At 34.9% G+C, this 22,683-nt stretch overlaps 8 protein-coding genes across 12 annotated transcripts; 3 read left to right on the top strand and 5 right to left on the bottom strand.

The window, feature by feature from the left end:
• Window positions 1-465: 465 nt before the first annotated feature.
• On the bottom strand, window positions 466-6,507 carry LOC9326107 (probable apyrase 3). 4 transcript variants are annotated; one of them, XM_021011401.1, is made up of 9 exons: window positions 6,379-6,507; window positions 5,634-6,221; window positions 5,442-5,554; window positions 4,875-4,982; window positions 4,628-4,670; window positions 4,335-4,523; window positions 4,140-4,237; window positions 3,845-4,041; window positions 466-938 (listed from the first exon to the last, which is right to left on the bottom strand). In XM_021011401.1, exons 2-9 carry the CDS (start codon window positions 6,211-6,213, stop codon window positions 545-547), a joined length of 1,722 nt encoding a protein of 573 aa, XP_020867060.1. In that variant the 5' UTR covers window positions 6,214-6,221; window positions 6,379-6,507; the 3' UTR covers window positions 466-544. The 4 variants fall into 4 exon arrangements, with proteins under 4 accessions (XP_020867060.1, XP_020867061.1, XP_020867059.1 ...); XM_021011402.1 differs by having other exon boundaries at window positions 6,405-6,502; XM_021011400.1 differs by having other exon boundaries at window positions 5,634-6,507.
• Window positions 938-2,892, bottom strand: LOC110224709 (probable apyrase 5). Its single transcript, XM_021011411.1, is given in 7 exon segments — window positions 938-1,017; window positions 1,244-1,351; window positions 1,733-1,845; window positions 2,084-2,371; window positions 2,374-2,583; window positions 2,586-2,679; window positions 2,788-2,892. Coding segments are annotated over 6 exon segments (843 nt in total). The 5' UTR covers window positions 2,659-2,679; window positions 2,788-2,892; the 3' UTR covers window positions 938-966.
• LOC9328859 (probable apyrase 4) lies at window positions 939-10,907 on the bottom strand. Of its 2 annotated transcripts, none has more exons than XM_021011405.1 (8): window positions 9,755-10,907; window positions 9,394-9,506; window positions 9,157-9,264; window positions 8,905-8,947; window positions 8,610-8,801; window positions 8,415-8,512; window positions 8,114-8,329; window positions 939-999 (listed from the first exon to the last, which is right to left on the bottom strand). In XM_021011405.1, exons 1-7 carry the CDS (start codon window positions 10,359-10,361, stop codon window positions 8,129-8,131), a joined length of 1,362 nt encoding a protein of 453 aa, XP_020867064.1. In that variant the 5' UTR covers window positions 10,362-10,907; the 3' UTR covers window positions 939-999; window positions 8,114-8,128. The 2 variants fall into 2 exon arrangements, with proteins under 2 accessions (XP_020867064.1, XP_020867063.1); XM_021011404.1 differs by lacking the exon at window positions 939-999 and adding an exon at window positions 7,775-8,047 and having other exon boundaries at window positions 8,133-8,329; window positions 9,755-10,902.
• Window positions 10,908-13,792: 2,885 nt separating this feature from the next.
• On the top strand, window positions 13,793-15,036 carry LOC9328858 (ribonuclease 3). Its single transcript, XM_002892750.2, has 4 exons — window positions 13,793-14,033; window positions 14,118-14,273; window positions 14,360-14,558; window positions 14,646-15,036. Exons 1-4 carry the CDS (start codon window positions 13,932-13,934, stop codon window positions 14,867-14,869), a joined length of 681 nt encoding a protein of 226 aa, XP_002892796.1. The 5' UTR covers window positions 13,793-13,931; the 3' UTR covers window positions 14,870-15,036.
• Window positions 15,037-15,521: 485 nt separating this feature from the next.
• LOC9326106 (ribonuclease 3) lies at window positions 15,522-16,736 on the top strand. Its single transcript, XM_021012701.1, has 4 exons — window positions 15,522-15,671; window positions 15,749-15,904; window positions 16,031-16,235; window positions 16,307-16,736. The coding sequence occupies exons 1-4, from the start codon at window positions 15,570-15,572 to the stop codon at window positions 16,585-16,587; spliced, it is 744 nt and encodes a 247-aa protein (XP_020868360.1). The 5' UTR covers window positions 15,522-15,569; the 3' UTR covers window positions 16,588-16,736.
• Window positions 16,487-18,101, bottom strand: LOC9328857 (50S ribosomal protein L18). The gene is made up of 5 exons (XM_021012702.1): window positions 17,824-18,101; window positions 17,640-17,728; window positions 17,395-17,547; window positions 16,734-16,889; window positions 16,487-16,583 (listed from the first exon to the last, which is right to left on the bottom strand). Exons 1-4 carry the CDS (start codon window positions 17,933-17,935, stop codon window positions 16,737-16,739), a joined length of 507 nt encoding a protein of 168 aa, XP_020868361.1. The 5' UTR covers window positions 17,936-18,101; the 3' UTR covers window positions 16,487-16,583; window positions 16,734-16,736.
• A 149-nt stretch (window positions 18,102-18,250) lies between these two features.
• On the top strand, window positions 18,251-19,250 carry LOC9326105 (E3 ubiquitin-protein ligase RNF181). Its single transcript, XM_002892748.2, has one exon. The coding sequence runs from the start codon at window positions 18,490-18,492 to the stop codon at window positions 19,033-19,035; it is 546 nt and encodes a 181-aa protein (XP_002892794.1). The 5' UTR covers window positions 18,251-18,489; the 3' UTR covers window positions 19,036-19,250.
• On the bottom strand, window positions 19,168-21,117 carry LOC9328856 (protein HOTHEAD). The gene is made up of 2 exons (XM_002889996.2): window positions 20,824-21,117; window positions 19,168-20,740 (listed from the first exon to the last, which is right to left on the bottom strand). Exons 1-2 carry the CDS (start codon window positions 20,876-20,878, stop codon window positions 19,230-19,232), a joined length of 1,566 nt encoding a protein of 521 aa, XP_002890042.1. The 5' UTR covers window positions 20,879-21,117; the 3' UTR covers window positions 19,168-19,229.
• Window positions 21,118-22,683: the final 1,566 nt, after the last annotated feature.

The following is a 22,683-nucleotide window of genomic DNA, read 5'->3' as shown; positions in this document are numbered from 1 at the left end:
GAATCAAGAAATGTATAGATTTTAGGAATTGTATTATGGCGGATTTAGATTAATTTTGCGTAAGAGCCAAAACCAGTTCTAGCTATAATTTTTTAAGATCTAAAGCAAATGATGAAATGTGATTTTACATTTTTCACCCGGTTCGGAAACGATTTATCAGCGAGCATTGAATTCTCAACAACAGACAAATTTAAATACATAATTTTAAGTCTACACAATCTTGATATCTACAAAATAGAGAAGAAAAGGAAAAGAATAGAGTATGTTGCGAATATAGATTATACACTTTTTGCAACAAAAAAAAAAAAGAAGATTATTGGCTTCTATATATGATTCTATCTTTCAGCAGAATGAACTTTTTTCTCTATACGTACTATATAATAATTTCTACGTAGAATTCGGGCTAAGAAGCTAGTGGCAATTATTAGTCTATTGTATCGTTGTTAACTTGAATAGTTCAAAGAATGTAAAGTCAAGTAGACAAAAAGTAATAATAAAATTATATAATTGGCATTTCAAACAACCGTAAGGTCGCGAGGTTTTCTTAAAATGTCGAAATTATACACATACCGCCACATACATTACCGACAATGAACATCGTAAAATCTATCACACACATAAATAATAGATTGCACATATACCGCCACATATTGGCGTTACTTTTATATGAGTAATTCGCACAAAAGGAAATGACGCCTATAGTTTCATCAAAATTCAAACACAATGTAACGTAGAATACAAGTTTCGAACACAATGTAACGTTAAATAGAAAACATGATATCATATTTTTGTATTTGGCTACGTTACTTAAAGCCAGGCATTTTTTTAGATTTACCATTGTAATCAGAAGTGGGTGTGTCAATATTAAGTATAAAATAGCGCCCAATGCCCAATCGAGTGGTATGTCTTCCCCTCCTGCTTTACTCGCATACTTGATTCTGCAAACAAAACAAACATGGTTTTTGTTTACATTTTTGTCCCAGAACAAAAAACATTGAACTTGTCTTCTGCTGCATCCTGCATGACAGGACAAAAGTTAGCTTTTTGGAAAATTAACAAAGAAAATTGGTAGCATTTTGTACAATTTTTAAGGAAATTTTAAAATTCAGATAATACTTAGCATAAAACTGTGAGTCTGTGACGCAATTACACTAAGTTTCCGGATAACTTTTTAAAAGGGGGAATCAAATTGAAAACAAGTACTCAAAGACATTTAGACAAATGCTCTGCTTTCAGAAGTTACCTGTCCAAAGTCGAGGAAACTGTGACTGTAGATTGTGTATGAGACATTTCCATAAGATATGGTACGCGAGAACTCAGGAGGCACATGCTCACTTGGCACAAATGCCACCTAAACATTTAACCTTATAAGTCAGGTAAATGGTACTATTATAAGTCCCGTTCGTTTTTTCATCCGGATGTATCCATAAAAATTGTGGAATCCCATTATCTAGTAAAAAATTCCACAATTTCGACGGGAAACATATATAATTCTGTAATTTAATATAAAATCTGAAATGATTTAGGCTATAGTAGAAGTGTTTTTTTTTAGTCTTTGATAGTTTTGGACATCCAGACTCTACTTTTCATTGTATCATGCATAAAAATCCAAATCTTTAATTCATATTTGTTATTACATCGAAACTCACATGTGTAGTTTGACTTTGACAAAAGGAACAGAGCCAAATACTTTCTTCTGGATAACAAATTTGAGAGAGGAAATAGACTAGACCTGCGCAGAAGCCCCACCAAGTTCAACAATTCCCGTTGTTTGCTATGGATCACCTCCAAGCGAACGGAGTGCGTGATTGGCATCAACCCAAGCATAGATACCTTCATCAGATACTGAATAATATTTATCAATAATTAGCACTTCCAATCGCCAATGGATGGGCACATTTAGTATCACTCAACTAAGCTAAAATAAAACAAAATGAAATCAAAATCCTTATTGCAACATATATATATCCAAAACACTCCTATAATCTCCCACAATGTATAATTGTAGGTCAATGATCAATCTAACCCTAATCTTAAACACAATTGCATTTGATGGAATGAAGAATTGACTCCGAAAACTAACCAGAGATAACAGAAGCCCATTCGTCTTGAAACTTAAACCCAGAAGATCTAAGAACAATTCTTGTAACATCAAGAATCTGTTCTTGAACAGGCACTTCAAGCAATCTCATCCCAGCAGTCGCCATTAACCTAATGTCACTCTTCTTCAACATTCTCTTGGGAATTCTTCCCTTCGCTAATTCCACAAGCTTCGTCACTGACACGCTCGCTCCCTCCCGATTATCAGCATACGCAGACAAACCAGGACTCAACTTCAGACTAGCGTAATGTTCTTCTCCGAAATCGAAAACGGTTTTCCGGACTCAAACCAGTATCCGAACACATGAATTCGGGTCCCTCAACTCCCGGCATCGATAATGACACTATACCGAAGCGAACTTCTCCAAAGAAAACTTCCAGAGAACAAAACTGAATTTGAACTGAAAACAAATAATAGCCCTAACGTGATAGCCAAGGAAGTGACGATTAGCATGATTATCGATTTCGTAGCTTTCTTCGATTGGGCTTAGTGAGCATGTACGTGGACGAAGGCGATGATTGGTTATCAGGTAGAATCTGAACCTTGAGAGCATCCATCTCCGATTTTATTTTTTCAACCTGGAATGTACAAACATAGCATCAACTTTTAAGGAACCCTAATGAAAACTCAGAAGATATTTTATAGCAATAGCAATAAACGCAGTGAGAGAAAAATAAAAACATAACCCATTAGCAATTTCGTTTTGCCTCTTTTTCTTAGTCTAGAATCTGATTTTATAATTGGTGAGGAATAGGAGTCCAGAGGAAGACCTATAACTACAAGCTCTATTCTCTAGAGTAGGTGTAGAATTTATTTTATGGTAGGTGTATAATATATATATATATATATATATATAAGAAACTAGTGGTAACTGGTAATCGAATATCTATTCTTTTGTTGTATACTTAAATGTTAAAAAAACGTGTGCAAAACAGAAGGACATGCGAACAAACGATCATCACTCGCGGTGGGCCGATTTCTTAACCAGTCCCATGCATAATTGCTCCATAATCTTAAATGTTGTGTCCATTAAAAAAAAAAAAAATGTTGTGTCCATTATCTAAATCACAGTGAAAACAAATAACCAACCAAAAATATTGAATTCTAATTTTATATAAAAAAAACAATATCGAATTCTATGTACCACATCTAACTTTGTTTTATGGACCAACAGGTCAGATGTTACTGCTGTCACATGTGTTTTTTTGGTATATCCAAACCTTTTTTATGAGCAGCTAACATTTTTTAAGTTTCCCCTTTTTTCCATTCTCTTTTTGTTTGTACTCGTCAACTTAATTAGAAACATTATTGAGAAGAAACCAACAAAGAGTTTATTACAATAATACAATCCCACAAACGAGAAGAGACAATCCCATATAGATATACGCACCTACGAAGGGGCTTAGCTAACTTATTTCATAAAAAAAAAAAAACGACGACAATAGTTTCAAACACAATTTAATATAAAATACAAAATTATGATTTCTATTTTGTATTCGGCTATACGTTACTTAAAAGCCTAGATATTTTCTAGATTTACCACTGTAATCAGAAGTGGGTGTAACAGCATCTAGTATAAAAGCGCCCAATGCCCAATCTAGTGGTATGTGTTTTTCTCCTGCTTCATTTGCATACGTGATTCTGCAAACAAAACCAACATATAGCTTTTATTTATATATCTTTTTCCAGAAATAGACATTGATTGATCTAAATTTTCTTGAATTTATGGAGTAGTACTTTAACCTTTCATCATCAAGAGCAATACCAAGACTATCATGAAGCATTGAGATAATATATGCTGATGAGAAGCAATAGCCACGCAAATATTCTTCATCAGTTGTTGGGTATTCCAATATCAGTTTCGACCATTCTTCTCCACAATATCTCTTTCCAGCTGGAATCAATTCAGACAACCAACCCTTTTCTTCCAACTCAAAGAACTGTTTCAGATTAATTTCATACAGGAACATAAGACGTTGTTCCAACAATTTCACCCCCAAAAATTCATACATATAATCTTCACGTCATGGGATTATACCTTGGCGGTGTAGTAGAAATTTGATGTAGCCAAAAAACTCCCTTGAAGATCAGGTGTGAATGTTGATCCAATAGAACAATGCTCATATTGACAGTTCTCTGTACACAAAGTAACAAAAATACACCCATAAGAGATCAAGAAAATCGATAAGAGGAAAAATATCCAGCTATATATACCAATAATGCTCTTTTTTACCTTTTCCTTCTTGCAAAAGTGCAAACGTAGCGGATCGGCATTTTGAGAAATTACCAGCAGCTTCAAGGGAGCCTTTTAATCTGCTTTCATCAGCTAAGAATCCGGATGAATATTTCTTTGAATTTGTGTCGTAGATGTACCCTTTAGGAGTACAAGGGTCTTCAACTATTCCCTCCCCTGTAGAGTTAGCTGTATGGATTGTAACACCGTATGAGCTTTGAGAGAAAAATAATGTTATTTCAATTGCCTAAACTCAAAAGTGCAATTATAACAATTTATCAACAACAACTAACCTGAGTTTTGGAGTGTTTCCAATAACCTTTTTAGTGCTGCATCCTGCAAGGAGACAAAAGTTAATAGCTTTTTGAAAACTAACAAATTTGGTACCATTATGACATCATCTACAATTTCGAGGGGGGGGGGGGGGAAAGAAAAGAAAATTCAACGATTGAATATATAGGGATAAATTTACATTATAGGTTCCAAACAACTTTAAAAAAACAAGGAATCAAAGACAAATGCTCTTGTCTCATAAGTTACCTTCCCATAATTGAGGAAGCTGTGACTGTAGATTGTGTATGAAACATTTCCATAGGATATGGTACGCGAGAACTCAGGAGGCACATGCTCACTTGACACAAATGTCACCTAAAAAATGCACAAACTGTCATCGCTTACAATCGACCATTTACCACAGTTGAGGTTTATCGTAAGTCTAAAAAAGGGCATTACAAGCCACGTTTGTTTCTTAATTCGGACGTGCATCAAAAGTCAACACCTAGATTCAGATCTAAATGTAGTGTTCGGTTGTTGTTCGTTTATTTAACCAATTTTTGCATCAAAAATGTTCGTTTAAAAATTTGTAAAAAAATCTAAACACAAAATGTATCAAATAATAACAAACGTCAAATCACATGCATTTTTCTGCCAACATTGACGGGAAAACGGGATTCCATAATTTTTGATCCCTGGAAAGTAAAATTTATGTACAAAACTATCAAATGACTAACATACCTATGTTTATACAAAGAAAAAAAAAAGCAGCTATATATAGCTTATATGTTTGCATCTTTTTGTCTAGCATCAAACCAGAGAGAAGAGACTAACCTGCGCAGAAGCCCCGCCGAGTTCAACAATCCCCGTTGTTTCCAACGGATCAGTTCCAAGCGAACCGAGTGCGTAATTGGCAATAATCCAAGCATATATACCTTCATCAGATCCTGAATCATTTCCCAATAATTAGCACTTTCAATTTATCCAACGAAGAAGAGTTGATTCACAATTAAAAAAAAAACTAACCAGAGATAACAGTAGCCCATTCGTCTCGAAACATAAACCCAGAAGATCTAAGAACTCTTCTCGTAACATCAAGAATCTGTTCTTGAACAGGCACTTCAAGCAATCTCATCCCAGCTGTCGCCATTAACCTAATGTCACTTTTCCTCAACATTCTCGTGGGAATTCTCTTCTTGGCGAATTCCACAAGCTTCGTCACTGACACGCTTGCTCCCTCCGGATTATCAGCATACGCCGACAAACCAGGAGTCAACTTCAGATTAGCGTAATGTTTCTCTCCGAAATCGAAAACGGGTTTCCCGGACTCAAACCAGTACCCGAACACATGAACTCGGGTCCCTGAACTCCCGGCATCGATAATGACGCTGTACCGGAGCGTACATCTCCGGCGAAGCAAACTTCCGGAAGATAGAACTGAATTTGATTTGAAAACATATAATAACCCTAACGTGACAGTCACGGAAGCGACTATTAGCAGGATCAATGATTTCGTGGGTTTTGATTTGGGCTTTGTGACCGTGTAGGGCAATGACTGGTGCTCAGGTAGGATCTGAACCTTGAGAGCATCCATCTCCGGTGTCATTTTTCAACCTGGAAGGAGCATGATATCGTTGCATTAACGTCTAAAGAACCGTAACGAAAACTAATTAACAAGATAATTTAATTTAGCGATAAACGTAGTTAAAAAAAGCGTAACGCAATAGCAATAGATGTAGTGAAAAAAACGCAAGAAAATAAGAAACGTAACCCAGTAGCAGCAATATCTTTTTGTACCTTCTTCTTAATAATTAGTCTAGAATCTGATTTTATTATCAGAGTTCAAAACGGCCGTTCAAAAGACCTGTAACTTAAAGAAATGTATTAAAATAAATTATAGTACGGGTCAATATATAATTGAGGATATAAGAAATTAGCTAGTGGTAATTTGATAATCAACTATCTATTACTCCTTCTGTTCCAAATTATAGGATGTTTAAGCCTTTTTTTCTTGTTCCACAATATAAGATTTTTTCAGATTTTTATGCATAATTTATGTTTATTTAGTTTATTTATGACTTTTTGAATTCTGCTGTCTTTTTTTCTATTGGTTAAATTTTTATAAATAAATAAATATTTATTACTTCTTAATCTTTGTGCTTTTAACAAAAGCATCTTATAATTTGGAACAGAGGGAGTATTATTTTTTGACGTAGACTTGAACGGTTAAAAAAACGTGTCTAGCTAACCTAACACAAAAGGATACAGTAATCACTAGCGGTGAGTCAGTTTCTCTCCTACCCGTACATGCATGAGTATTTTCGTTGTTTGGCGTATGGACGTATGGTCCCCATCAAGAGTTCAATTTTGGTCGAGCCATGCACGTTTGCTTCCAAATATCACAAAACCATCTCCGAAATCCGACTTGAACAATCCAAGTGAATCTGTACACAATCTCTCTATAAGCTCATTATTGTGAGTTGTCTATCATTAAAAGATAAAAATAAAATATCAATTAGTTGTCTATCATTTATAGCGTGGTGGACATAAAATGAATTTTAAAATCGGTCTGTAATTTTTAAATTATTAATTTTATCGAGGACTATATGATGATACACGTGTTGACAGTGTAAATCACATCATAATCGTCTTGACTTTCTTTCTCCATCAGAATCGACCTTGATCTTGTCCTTCATTGATTGTTTGAGAAGTTATTGCAGATCAACGGTTCTTGATCTTGTCTCCCATTGATTGTTGATAAATTATTGTAAGTTTACACTTCATCTTACACTGACACTGATAGCTTCATTGCTTTCGTCGAGTAGATGGATTGAGTTTGACTTTCTCATTTTGCTTCCATGATTTTAACTTTTTTTTGCTGGAACCAAGAATAAAGTTTAAATTTTTGATTGTAAACCTAATATTTTCATTATCAATGAATATTTACATTTCTTAGCCAAAAAAAGAAAAAAAAAGTGTACATTCCACGGGCTCGTTTTTATTCCTTTGTATAACTTTATAACACTGTTTGCTACTCATTTGTGATATTTAACATGCATTTATAACACTTTTCTTCATTAAAAGGATTTAAAATTTATGTAAAAAGTGTAGAAATTTCACACACTAATTCAAATTGGTCTTCAAATTTTTTATAGGTAGCTAACTAATTTCACAAAAAGAGATTAATGAAGACTGTAGCTCCAAACACGAGTTGACGTAAATACATATACATCATAATAATTTACTTGTTTGATCTGAAAACAATCTCTGTTTATACCAAGTAATCTCATGTTTTGTATTTGGCTACATTACTCAAGTCAAGAATTTTTCTAGATTTACCACTGTAATCAAAAGTGGCTGTGGCAGTATTAAGGATAAAAGCACCTAATGCCCAATCTAGTGGTATGTCGTCGTCTCCTGCTTTACTTGCATACTTGATTCTGTAGACAAAACAAACGGTTTTTCTTTATATCTTTGTCACAAAACCAACAATGATTGATCTTGAACTTGTGCAATAACATTTACCTTTTATCATCAAGAGCAACACCAAGACTATCATGAAGCATTGATATAATATATGCTGATGAGAAACAATACCGAAGCAAATTCTCGTCCTTAAAAGTTGGATATTTCACTTTCAATTTCGACCAATCTTCTCCACAGAATCTATTTCCGGCCAAAATCATTTCAGACAGCCAATCTTTTTCTCCCAACCCAAAGAACTGATCCAGACAGAAATAAAAGACCAATATTAAAACAATCCTCCTCACATTCCGATAGAATCTTGACAAATTCAAAGGATTATACCTTGGAGGTGTGGAAGAAATTCTCCGTAGCCAAAAAACTTCCTTGAAGATTAGGTGTGAATATTGATCCAATAGAACAATGCTTATAAGTACATTTCCCTGTACACAAAGTGCCAAAAGTACTGCACCCATAAGAGATCAAGAAAATTGTACACGAGGAACGATATTTTTGCTATACCAATAACGATGCTCTTACATTTTCCTTCCTGCAACATGGCAAATGCAGCAGATCGACACTCTGAGAAATTACCAGCAGCTTGAAGGGTGGCTATAAATTTTCCTTTATCAGCCAAGAATCCAGGTAAGTCTTTTTGTAAATTTGTTTTAAGGATATACCCTTTTGGAGTACAAGGGTCAGGAACTATTCCTTCCCCTGTAGAGTTTGCAGCTGCTAGGATTGAAACACTGTATGAGTTTTGAGGGAAGAGAAGTTTATTTCAATTGCCTGAACTCCAAAGTGCAATTATTTTAAGGATTTATCAACAACTAACCTGAGTTGTGTAGGAATTCCGATAACTTTTCTTGTGCTGCATCCTGCAGAGGCGACTAAAATTAATAGCTTTTTGAATACTAATATGGGTAGCATGTTCTATAATTTTGAGGAAACATAGAAAATCAGAAATCAGTAGGTAGCAAATAGGGACAAAACTACATTAAGTTTCCAAACACCAAACTTTTGAAAAGGGCCAACCAAAGAAAACAACTTCTCAAAGCGAAAAAAAAACTCTGCTTCCATGAGTTACCTGTCCAAAATCGAGGAAGCTGTGACTGTAGAGATTGTATGAGACATTTCCATAGTCTAAAGTACGGGAGAATTCAGAAGGCACAAGCTCACTTGATACAAATGTCACCTAAACGAATGTATAAACAGTCATCACTTACAATTAATTACCACACAGTTAAGGTTTATCCTAAGTCTGACAAATGGCATTATACGCATATATTCTTATCGATAAAACAGATTTGACAAGAGATTAAACCTGGGTAGAAGCCCCACCGAGTTCAACAATTCCTGTTGTTTTTAAAGGTTCACCTCCAAGCGAACCGAGAGCATGGTTAGCAACAACCCAAGCATATACACCTTCATCAGATCCTGAAAATTTTCCAAGATTTCTAGTAATTAACATCAACAAACACCAATGAATGTGACACATTTACTATCACTCACCAAAGCTAATATAGAAAAAAATGAAACTCTAATCAAAAGTCTCATTGCAACATAAATCCAAACTTCAACATCTCAATCAAACACTATCCTTTACTTCCACAATGTAGTGGTCAGTGATCAACCTAAGATTCCCTAATCAAACAAAAATTGAAGAATTGATTACGAAAACTAACCAGAGATAACAGAAGCCCATTCCTCTCGAAATTCAAAGCCAGAAGATCTAAGAACTCTTCTAGTAACATCAAGAATCTGTTCTTGAACAGGCAATTCAAGCAATCTCATTCCAGCAGTAGCCATTAACCTAATGTCACTCTTCTTCAACTTTCCCTTGGGAACTCTCCTCTTCGCGAATTCCACAAGCTCCGTCACTGACTCACTCACTCCCTCCGGATTCTCAGCATACGCAGACAATCCAGGACTCAACTTCAAACTACCGTAACTCTCCTCTCCGAAATCGAAAACCGGTTCACCGGATTGAATCCGGTACCCGAACACATGAACTCGGGTCCCTGAACTCCCGCCATCGATAATGATACTGTATCGGAGCGAAACTCTCCGATTCCTTCCGGAGCGTGAAATTGAATAGCAAACAAAGAATAATCCCAACGCAATAGTTACACAAGAGACGATTACGAAGACAATCGATTTGGTGTGCTTCCACTTGGGTTTAGCGACGGTGGACGGCGATGATCGGTGGTTGCCAGGTGAAGTCTGAACCTCGGGAGGATCTCTCATATCTGATTTGAATTTCAACCCGGAACGAGCATTAAACCGTTGCATCAAGGTTTAAGGAACCCCAACGAAAGCGGATAAGGGATCATGGAGATCTGATCGTGACGCAAACGAAACGTAAATCCAGTAACAGATTATTTTTTGATGAAATCTGATGTTTCGAATTCTTAATCGGAGATCTAATTTTATAATCGGAGATTGGCAGTGAGGTCGGAGAACGCCGCCGACGAAGCTCGTCGCTGCTGCTCTCAGTCTCCGTTTTCGTAGTGGAGAAGAAATTTGGTCGCTGGAGTGGAGCGCCTTTTTTACAAATTACACACCTCTTGCTCACAAATTCGGACCGGGTCGGGTCGGGTCGGGTCACATTCAAAACCATTTGATTATCGGGTCCTTCTTAGCGATACAGACATATACGAGTAGTTAACGCGGGTGACTCCGGTAACTTTTAACAAATCGTAATATCAAGTCTATCTTTCGTGGACCGGACCGGTTTAAATCTATATGCTTAAAATCTGTAAACGTATTTACACGGACCGACGAACCGAACTTTATCTCATATGGATCATCGTTTTTCGAATAATCTATATATACATTTTTTTTGACACATTTATGAAATAAATTCTAGAGTTCCAACTTATTTACGATCAAATATCATTGACATTAATTATTTAGATTTTCAAAATCAAATCCAAGATATTAACATAAAAAATCATTTCCAAAAATCTTAACCTAATATATTAAGCATAACTAATCATTGCCACAATTACATTCATATTCAATTCGATTTCCTTAAAAGATCTCAACAATCCCTACATTTAATCGTGGCCATTCAAATCTTAATCCGGTTTTTAATTTTCAATCTTGATCGTCGATCATACTCAGTTAATTCAGAAATCATTATATATAATTAATTATTACTAACAAAAATTTAAAAATATATATATAATCAAACTTTTAAATTGACTCGAATTATAAGTCTATTAAATAAAATATTATTAAAAATAACAAAATGATATTTAATTTCACGGGATGGGTTTAGATCGATATTAATACGGGACGGTATTAATATCACGAATGAAATCTTAAAATTAACAATCAAAATACAATTATACAATCTTAAACACTTAACAAAACAAACAATATTAAAAAATACAATTTAAAATTTAATTTTTAGTTAAAAAATCGACCCGCGGTGTACCGCAGGGTAAAATCTAGTACAATACAACTTCTATAAATTAATAATATCAAAACCAAAAAATTCTATTAATTAATCGCTAATTATTAATTTATCAATAAATTAAGAGATTTATTAATTTATAGAGAAATTTTTTTGTTTCTATATTTTTGAAAATTTCCTATTTAAAAATAGGGAGACTCACAAAAATGTCCCTTTTTCAATACTCCTTTTAAAAAATGCCCCCTTTGGCTGTCCATTTTTAAAAATACTCCTTTTTATGTACAAAATGATTAAATTATCCTTCTTTTAATAAAAGATATCACAAATATATAAGGAAAACATGAGAATGTGCACACATCAAAATTACAAATTTGATTTTGTAAAAACTTGTAAAACCTTTAAAATACCTTATAAAATTTTTACGTAAAAATTTTTCCCACCAAAAATTTTTTTTTGCGGGAAAAGTGATTCCGCAATTTTTTTGGCGTTAAATTTTTGGGGGAAAAATTTACAAGGTATTTTAAAGGTTTTTTACAGGGTATTTATAAGGTTTTACAATATATTTTAAAAGGTTTTACAACGTATTTATAAGATATTATAAGATTTTACAAGCTATTTTATAAGGTTTTACAAGTTTTTTTATAAGGTTTTACAAGTTATAAATACCTTATAAAACCTTATAAGTACCTTGTAAAACCTTTTAAAATACATTGTAAAACCTTACAAAACACTTGTAAATACTTTGTAAAACCTTTAAAATATCTTGTAAATTTTTCCCTCCAAAAAAATTGCGGAATCACTTTTCCCGAAAAAAAAAATTTTGGTGGGAAAATTGCAGGATCACGTTTTCCGCCAAATATTTGCGGGATTACTTTTCCCGCCAAAAATTTGCGGGATTACTTTTCCCGCCAAAAAATATTTTGTATTTTGTGGAGCTAATTTTGTTTCAAATAAGAGTAAAATGGTCATTAAAAATTAAAAGAGGGCAAACTTAAAAATGAACTCTCAAAGGGGGCATTTTTGAAAAGGGGTATTGAAAAATGGGCATTTTTAACAATTTCTCTTAAAAATAAGAAGCTTTTGGTTATAATTCTATATTTAAAAAAAAAAATCTTTTATCTATAGTACCTTATACTTTTATAATTTACATATTTTTTATAAATTTTTTCATTTGTAAATTGTTTAGGATTTCTTTTTTAATTTCCTAATTGCTACGGTGTTTGATGTAGATGTTTTATATTAAGAGCATCGTAACATTAGTTTAGTTATTAATGCAGTAAAGAAGATTAGAGATGAGCTCCAACAAAAATGCAACTTCAAGAATAAACAAACAACACTAGAATCATACTTTATCAAGAATAAACTAACATTAGTTTCTTAATTATATTTTATCTAATTATTAGTTTATGATATAGATGAGACCATATGTTTACATAGGATTTTAAAAAATTATTATCTTATTAATTTATCAATTTATGTCATATTTTACACTGGTCCCAGGACCAAAAAAATTTATTAATTTATAGAGTATTAATTTATAGATGTTAACTGTACTACATATAATATTTTTACGTGTTTCTTTCAGATATACTGAATAATTAACATAACGCTGTTAAACTACGACCACTTGATCAGTACATACTACATATCATCACTAAGCACGTCTTAAACTCTTAATCAACGGGAAGTGGATTAGTAGTGCTTGCAAATTACAATTGCACGTACCTTCCTTCTCCTCCATTATTGATTAAGTTTCTATGTTCAAGCTCTTTTATTTGATGTTACTAGTAGACTAGTAGTCTAGTATAAAACATGTTTAACGCTAATCGTGGGCAGATCCTTAACAATTAATAATGATCCTACATTTGACCCATTCCCACAGTATTAATAATTAGCATATAATTCCATGTTAAAATGTACATTAGTTGGTTATATTTGAGATTTGTTTTGAAGCTTGGGTCATGTGCTCACATGCAGTAACGTACGTTAATTAAATACTAGTATAATTAATTTCTTCCCATATTTTTAAATTAGTTAAGCATAGAAATGGATTTCTCTCAGAATATTTTCAAGTCAATCATTTTTCTCTTATCTCCACTTGGATCAATCTGCCGAACGACTTGGTCTTTTTTTTATAAAATAAGTGATAGTTGGTCTGCGATCCTTCGATATACCAAATGCGATAGGGGATATTGAGATTTAAGTTTACTGTCGTCTACTTGTAAAACGTACAAAAAAGACTTTTCAAGGTCGCCAAATATACAATTAATTGCTTAAGAGAATATGCGAATCTTTTAATTAATCAAAAACACTTGTTAACTATAATAAATAAAGGAATAACTAATTTAAAATGGTATTACAAGGGATATGTAATTCATCTGTCTATAAATTTGAAGCCAAAACGTCGTAATCATGTATCGCAGAAACGAAGAGAATAAAAGATGGGAGCAAAAGGTTGGTTTATCCTCAAGCTTCTAATGTTTCAAGGTCTTTTCGTTTCACGTCCGCAAGAAGACTTTGATTTCTTCTACTTAGTTCTTCAGGTATCTGCTCTGATTTAACCGAATCCAATAATCATTTTATCATTCTTTTTTAACAAACATAAGTATAAACTGAATTTGCTGCAGTGGCCAGGAGCATATTGTGATACAAAGCGTGCTTGTTGCTATCCAACATCCGGTAAACCTGCGGCAGATTTTGGTATCCATGGTCTTTGGCCTAATTATAATGGTGGTTCATGGCCATCAAATTGTGATCCCGACAGCCAATTTGATAGATCTCAGGTATAAATGTATGCATAAATGACTGTTCAATATTCCTTAATATTTTCAAACAACGATTTTTTGATATTATGATTATGAATGTATAGATATCGGATCTCGTAAGTAGTTTGAAAAAGAATTGGCCAACACTATCGTGTCCGAGCAACGAAGGGTTCAAATTTTGGGAACACGAATGGGAGAAACACGGCACATGCTCCGAATCCGTAATGGACCAACATGACTACTTTGAAAATGCTCTTAAACTGAAAGAAAAAGCCAATCTCCTTCAAATACTCACAAACTCCGGTATATATATACACTAATAAATCACTCTGTAAATGTACTATTCATGTATACATTTTAAACTCAATGACTTTTTTTTTTTTTATGTAGGAATTAACCCGGATGATGGATTCTACAGTCTGACAAAGATCACCAATGCGATAAAAAATGGGATTGGATTTACACCAGGAATCGAATGTAACAAAGATCCGGAGCGAAATGACCAGCTTCATCAGATCTATATTTGTGTTGATACATCAGGAACTGAGTTTATCGAATGTCCAGTTTTGCCTAGAGGAAGATGTCCATCTCAACTCCAGTTTTCTAAGTTCTAATTATATCTTGACGTGATCTTAATTATGTCTCTTCTGTTGTTATCTTTCCTAATTTCTCTTCTCTTTTTTAGAGTCCAAATTCATGGGGACTCTAAAAAGTAATATTATGTTTTTATCTCAAATTTAAATAAGATAATCTTTGGTATAATAGTATGTGGAATAAATCATAGTGTAATATTCTTAATGCAACGTACGTTTCATGAAGCTTCAACCCTAATGCATCCTAAAAGTTACTCTAAACCCTTTTCAACCGAATTTGGTTAGTCACGGTATAATAGCTTTTTAATGTGATGAAGTTTTATTTATTTATAGATATAATCCGGATGTATAATCGTTTAATCTCCTTTTGAGGGCATAACGGATTCTAAGTCACTCCTTAAATTGACTGCTAATGACTCCGGTTCAAGCCAATCGTACCAAGTGTATCGTTGCATGGACCCGGTCCATTAAGCTTCATAAAGAGAATGATATACATATACCATCATTAAGGGTGCCTATATTCGATGCTTAATATTGTTATTAAACTGTTTTATTATACATATATATTCACAAGTGGAGAAACAAGTTGAGAATAATAAATTAATAAACAAACGTAATAAACAAATTAAGAAATCCTTTCCCTTCTTACATATGAATAAATATTCTGGTAAATAAATTCAAGAAAACCAAAAAAAAAAAGAAACACAGAGAGCAAAAACACATGAGAGGAATCGTCATCGTAAACTTACTAATTTTACAGAGTCTTTTCGTGCCTTCGTCTCCAACAGCACCAGACTTCAATTTCTTCTACTGGGTCAACTACGTATGTTTCCAACAACACATACATACACGATACATCTATGTATATACAATCTTAATTACCGTATTATTATGATGCAGTGGCCAGGAGCAATATGCGATAGCCAAAGAGGATGTTGTCCTCCAACGAAAGGCAACACGGCGCCCGATTTTATCATCCATGGGCTCTGGCCTCAGTTCAACAATGGAACTTGGCCTGCGTTTTGCGACCAAACCAATCTCTTCGATATCTCCAAGGTTATATAGATCTATCTCTATTTGTAATATGTTTGGTTTGGAATCTTCTAACTCCGACTTTAGAATAAGTGAAGCTATTATACAAATGTATTATTGAAAAGCATCTGAATCTTGAAAAAACAACAGATATCAGATCTAGTATGCCAAGTGGAAAAGAAATGGACAGAGTGGGGAGTGTGGGCATGTCCAAGTAACGAGACAAATCTATGGGAACATGAGTGGAACAAGCATGGCACATGTGTCCAATCTATCTTCGATCAACACTCTTACTTCCTTACCAATCTCAAATTCAGATACAAATTCAATCTCCTCAACATCCTTAAACAAAAAGGTACAAAAAAGATTGAAAAATGAATCAGTGGAAAGTTTCTGAAGATTGATCATTTGTTTGTTTTCGTGTAGGAATCAAACCAAATGATGGGTTTTACAGTTTGGATGAGATCAAGAATGCGATCAAATGCGTGATCGGATTTGCACCGGGTATCGAATGCAATGAAGATGTAAAGGGAAATAAGCAGCTTTTCCAGATCTATATATGTCTTGATAATTACGCAAAAGAGTTTGTGGAGTGCCCGTATGTTCCGGATAAATCATGTGCTTCCAAGATCAAGTTTCCAAAGTTTCCGGAGAGAGATTCTCTTAGTGAGTCTCTAAGTGTGATAGCCTCTGTTTCAACGACCTAGAAAACAAGAGCGTTTGTGTTTCAATAAGAGAGTGCAGGTGAGAAGCTTCTATAAGTATGACGAATCTTTGAGTTCTATAAACGTGATGAGTCTTTGAGTTCTATAAATATGATGAATGTAATGAGTCTTTGAGTCGAGAGTTTTACCTACTACGGTAAGAACCCGTGTTGCGCAATTGCAATTTCAAAGGCTTGCATTCTTTCGCCTCGTTTATTTCCATTTCGATCATAAGCTGATATCTCGTTAATCTTGAGGTCAACAGAAGCCTTAATGATCTCTTCTCCAACCCGTTTTGCTGCTTCCTGAAATAAATTAACATGAAGTGAAACCCGCGCTAATTACATAATATTTTCATACCATAAGACAAAACTATCCAAGATCGAGTTTCCTCAACCCTGAAATCTTACCATACTATAGAAATATAACAAGAAACAACTTCATGACATCTAGACTAGTTTCTTCTATCTACCCTGGAACTCGATGCCGTCACCTCTATGAAATCCAACCATTCTCTCAATCAAGACAGCAAATTTGTGAAACAATTGATGACGAATGAAGCAAAGACAATGCCACAAATACAATAAACCGCCTAGGTATCTAAACAAACTCCAACTAAATGTTACTTAACTGGCTAAACTCTTATCAAAGTTCAAGAGTGAAGCAAAGACAATGCCACCAATACTGTAAACTGCGTAAACAACAAAGCAAACTCCGACTAAATGCTACTTACCCGGCTAAACTCTTACCAAAGTTTCAATATTTTTCAGGTGACACAACAGACTGAAAATTTTCAGGTGAATAACTTACAATGACAGTACATGGAGGATCTCCACGAATGGACTTCTGCAATGTACTAGCGTAGAACAAACACTTTTTGTTAAAGTCATCCACCAACATAGCATAGAGTTGTTTATCTGAACAGAACACTGAAAGTCTTGGTTTTGTTTGTGTTCCATTAAACTGTTCCAAAAGCGAAAGAAAAACTTTTTAACAAGTGAGGCAAAAAGATTCAAACTTTTGTGCATTATATAAAAGCACCTTTAGAAAGTTACCTTCTTCCTGCTCCTCCTGTTCCTGGTTTTTGGACTCTCCACTCGAGAATTCCCTCTTGCTTCAATCACAAACGGCTTCACAGACATATCTGATAAAAGGGTCGAAAAATCATGAACCAAGTAAGCGAAACAGAGGATAATAAACATGGAAGAAGAACAGAGTAAGACGAATAATACCACTTACTTGTTATTCGAATTGGAAATTGGGGATAAGGTTTCAGACGAGTTCCGAGAATGTCAGAGACTCTAAACTGAACAAAAGAGAGAGAACTCAAAGCAGCCATGCGAGGTAACATTCGTAAAGCATCGAAAGTCAGAAGATTTCTCCCAGCTAAAGACAAATCATATTCTAAGCGGAATTTAATCAAACACCTTCTGTGCAAAGAATAACCTCTGGGGGTTTTATGTAACTCTCTAAAAAATACTGGAAAAAATTAATAAAATTATAAATGTTCGTAGCCTTTTGCAAAATTTCCACATACGTAAATAAATATCTATATCCCTTTTTGTCCTTTATGAAAGAGGATAAGGATTTAAAAATAATAAATATTAAATTGTTTTAAAAGAATTAAAAATAAATGGAAAGCCTTAAGCGTCGTCAATGGTTCTAGAGTCTTCTGCAACTTTCTTTCCCACTTCCTTCATGAAACTACTGTAATCTTCTGCTAACATATATAATCTCAAACCCTATCTTCTCCGATTTCTATCTTTTATCTTTTCGATTTTCTTCTTCTTTTTCTTCTTCTTCTTCTTCTTCTACTTAGAGATTTTTCCTCAAGAAAGTTCGTTCTTTTTCTCTGTTCTTTAGATAAAAATCTCTGCTTTTTTTCCTTCTGTGGGTATTTGCGTGATGTCTTCGGAGAATGATTTCGCTGAGTTTTCTTCTTTCTTCGAGAGGATGATCCAAGGAGGAGGCGATGGTCTCTCTCGATTTTTACCGGTGATTGTAGCTTTAGCCGCCAGAGAAGACGATGATGACCAAGAATCGAGTAATCAGACGACGAATCCAAGGCTGGTGATGATCAGATCGGGTTATGGACTCGACGATTTCTTTAGCGGCGGAGAAAAACAAGGGAGATCGCCGGCGTCGAAATCAGCGGTTGAGAACATGCCACGTGTCGTGATCGGAGAAGATAAGGAGAAAGATGGTGGTTCTTGCGCGATTTGCTTGGAGGAGTGGTCTAAAGGTGACGTGGCGACGGAGATGCCGTGCAAACACAAGTTTCACTCAAAGTGTGTGGAGGAATGGTTAGGGATGCACGCCACGTGTCCTATGTGTAGGTATGAGATGCCTGTTGAAGAAGTGGAAGAAGAGAAGAAGGTTGGGATTTGGATTGGTTTCTCCATTAACGCCGGCGAGAGAAGAAACGCAGAAGACGGAGGAAGAAGAAGTTGAAGTGACTCGAACCCTCGTGATGCAACAGAGGCTTAGGTTTAGGTTTGGTAGAAGAAAGTTTTGTATAGTTTCTTTTTCGTTTTTTTTCTAATCAGTTTCGATTTCAAATAAATTTTGTTACTGAAATTGAAGAAATTCAAGAACATGATTCTTTCTCGTTTTGAAGCAAACAACAAAAACAAAGATTTCAATGTTTATGGCTGTGGTTGTGGGCTTCCTTGAGGGCTAAGAAACATATTTTCTTGTTCTTCTCGTTCTTTGAGTATTTTGATTCCTTGATATCTTCCCAACATTAAAACAGTAGCCATAGGGTTTGTTCCTGGTGATTCTTCAAACGTTGAACCATCAATGACTCTTAAACGCTTCACACCATTCACTTTATAGGCCTCGTCCACGACAGGTCCCACAATGCAACCGCCGTGGTAATGATAATAAGTTCTAACATTCTGTTTACAGAAGTTCTTAAGGTCTTCGTCACCTGCCACAAGCTTATCCTGAGCTTGTGTACCCAAGAAAAACGTCACACACTCTGACCTCGCTACGTGTTGAAGATGCAGAACCATCTCTTGGCATGCGTCAAGGTCTTCCTTGTTCTTCAAGTAGTTGAATTTCACTGCCGGATTCTCCATAGGGTTAGTGCTGTTAAGCTTGAGCCTTCCTTTGGATTTAGGGAATGCAATCTTAGCTGCTATAGAGATTCTTGTTGTGGTGATGTCAGTTGGAAGAACCGCAGATTCGAGTATGAATTTGTAACCTTCTGCAATCGCTGCAACTTGAGGTGGCTCGAGTGTGCGGTTTTGCGAGAATCTATCAACAAGAAGAGAAATTGCTGGATTATCTGACATTTTTCTTCCGACTTCTTTGAGATTGACAATCACAGGAATGTCGAAATCTTTTAGATGATTCTCAGGTCCAATTCCGCTTAAGAGGAGAATCTGCGGACTACCTAAAGCCCCAGCCGTGAGTATAACCTCGCCTCTATGCTTCTCAACATGAGCTTTGTAGCTCTTATTTGAGTTCTCATCACTCTCCATAAACCTAACTCCAACTGCGCGAGTCTTGTTAGCATCAAAGATTATGCTTTGGACCGTTGCGTTTAGAAGAACAGTGATGTAATTTGGTTTACCAAATCCCAAAAGATCTGCAGATGTATGTCTTTTCCCACACTGATCATATATGCTTCCACCGATCTTTGTCCCTTGCGTGTGCTCCAAACTATATCCGTTATACGGATAAAACCCGGCTTCAAGAAACCCGAATTGAACAACAGATTGCCATTGAGTCAATTCTGGCATGAAGACAACCTTAGACTCAACCCATTTATAACAATCTTGAACCAGATCCTTGTCCCAACCAGTTTTCTTCACAAACTCATCGCTAGCTCGGCTGTAAAATCCGCCATTTATAGCGCTCGATCCTCCAAGCACACGTCCTCTGTAGTTTTCGATTCCATCTACAGAGGTAAAACTTTGAGCAACAGATGAGTATTCATCTGTATTTAGCAATGAGTATCCAAAGTACCTTCTTTCTTCTACTAATGGATCTCCAAAAGGGGAGCCACCGCGTTCAATGACCAGAACAGAGTATTTCTCAGACAGAGTTGCGGCTAAGGAGCATCCCGCAGTTCCGCCTCCAACAACGATGTAATCGAATGACTTGCCGGAAACTTCTTTCGGATCTGTGGTCATGTAAGGCATTTGCGCTCCTGAAAACATCAAACAACATTTAATGAAAAACATTCATTGCATATATATTTGTTTCAAACAAGAAGACAATCTACATTAATACCTTCTGACAGATTAATGAACATGAAAATGATAAAGAGAAACACAAAATGAGACATGTCGTCTAATCTTGATTTTCAGATTCAGAGACAATGTTTTGTCTGAGTAAAAGGGATTGTTTTGTTTAATGGAAGAGGTTGTGAGTCCAAGTGATGAGTTTGTCTTGTGTATCCTAAGGCATTAAGAGTGTAGACATAATGATCTGAGAAGGTGGTCAACAAATTAAATAAATAATTCAACAAAAGTTTGTTACACTAAGGAACGCATGGTTAGAGATCATGATGCTCTCTTTGTTGGATAATTATGAAATTTTCCTTGCATAATCATATATACATGTCTTAAAGTCATGTCCCTGGATAATCATGATTTTTACCTTTTCTTTTCTTGTTCCAACTATAAATGTGAGTGGATGAAGCAACAACATTAGTTAGAAAAGGACAATTAACCTTCTTTTTTTGGTAATGGTTAAAAACAATTAACCTTAACTAAGACTAATTACATGAGAGATAATCTGAAATTCATAATGATAAGCGAGTACGAAAAAGAGACGACAACCGTTGTCTGAATTAAGATTCTAGAGCAATGTGTAAGCGAGTACTTTCTTTCAATATTTCCTTTTTCTAATCTAGCTAAACCGGGTTTGATAAAACATCCCCAGAAACAAGACTTATGGTCACTTCTCGGATGCTCCGGCTAGTCGGCCATTGTTCGAACAGATCTCCTCTGATGAAGGATCAGGATCTGGAGAAGCGAAAGCTATACACCTCACAACCAACAAGGCATTAATGCATGACGTTCATGTCACTTATACACACACACACAACATGGGGTTTCGACCATAAAGCCATCATATTACAGATAATTAGACTGCACAAGGCATTGAAGGCAACACAATCACTTACACCAACGCTCGGTAGGTCTTGTTCAAAAGCATGCGTCAAAAGGAGAATTATTTAGTTTTATGTCTCATTTACTACAAAGAGGATTTTTGGTTAAAAATTTAAAATATATACAACTAATACAAAAAGTACACGAAAATTTAGCAAATAAACATGTGATTTTTATTTAGAAGAATTTTTCTAAAACCAGACCACTATCTTGTCGATCTAGTTGACTTGGCTCCACCTCTCTTTTTTTTTTCCCCATAATCTAATAAGAAATAGCTATTCTTATCCTATCTTGAATATATTTAGTTTAAACTTTAAAGTATTAGTAAAGTGTTGACAATAAAGTAACAAACAGAATAAATTTATCATCTTTACTTTGAATCATGAAATCAGCTACTTTGTTTATGGTTTGTTGTCTTCTTATGTTCTTCCTTATGAACAATATTAAAGGTAAACTTTATCCTGCTGCATTATCGATTTCTCTAAAATTTCCTGTCTCTACAATTTAACACTTTCTTGTCATTGATATAAAACAATAGAGGTGGAAACTGTCCATGTGGAGCAAGCAGGAGTGTGTGAATTCACAGGAGAATTCCCCGGAAAATGTGGCAATGACGGAAGAAAAACGTGCATAGAAGCAATGAACAAGAACGGCGGCACTCCATTGAAAAGAAATAAAAACTTACGTTGTGAATGTTTTGATAACCCTGTTGTCATCTTAGGTCGTCCGAAACGCATTTGCAGATGTCGAGATAATTGCTAAGAAACTATAACATCGTAACCAAAACCTCTTTAATTCTATTAATTAATGATCAAGAAAATAATCAAGAGAATATTTGGTGTAGTAAGAAAATTCAGTATAATGTGTTTCTTTTTTTCTTTTCTTTTTTCAGATTAGATTACTTTCGATTATGCCATAATCTATAAAACCATGACTAGTACTTATAATTCTGTATGTGGATCTCGCTTTTTTTTTG

This window comes from Arabidopsis lyrata (assembly GCF_000004255.2).
Source record: "Arabidopsis lyrata subsp. lyrata unplaced genomic scaffold ARALYscaffold_1, whole genome shotgun sequence".
NCBI classification, from domain to species: Eukaryota; Viridiplantae; Streptophyta; class Magnoliopsida; order Brassicales; family Brassicaceae; genus Arabidopsis; species Arabidopsis lyrata.
Note: the sequence above shows the minus strand (reverse complement) of the source record. Positions and strands in the feature narration are given on the sequence as shown.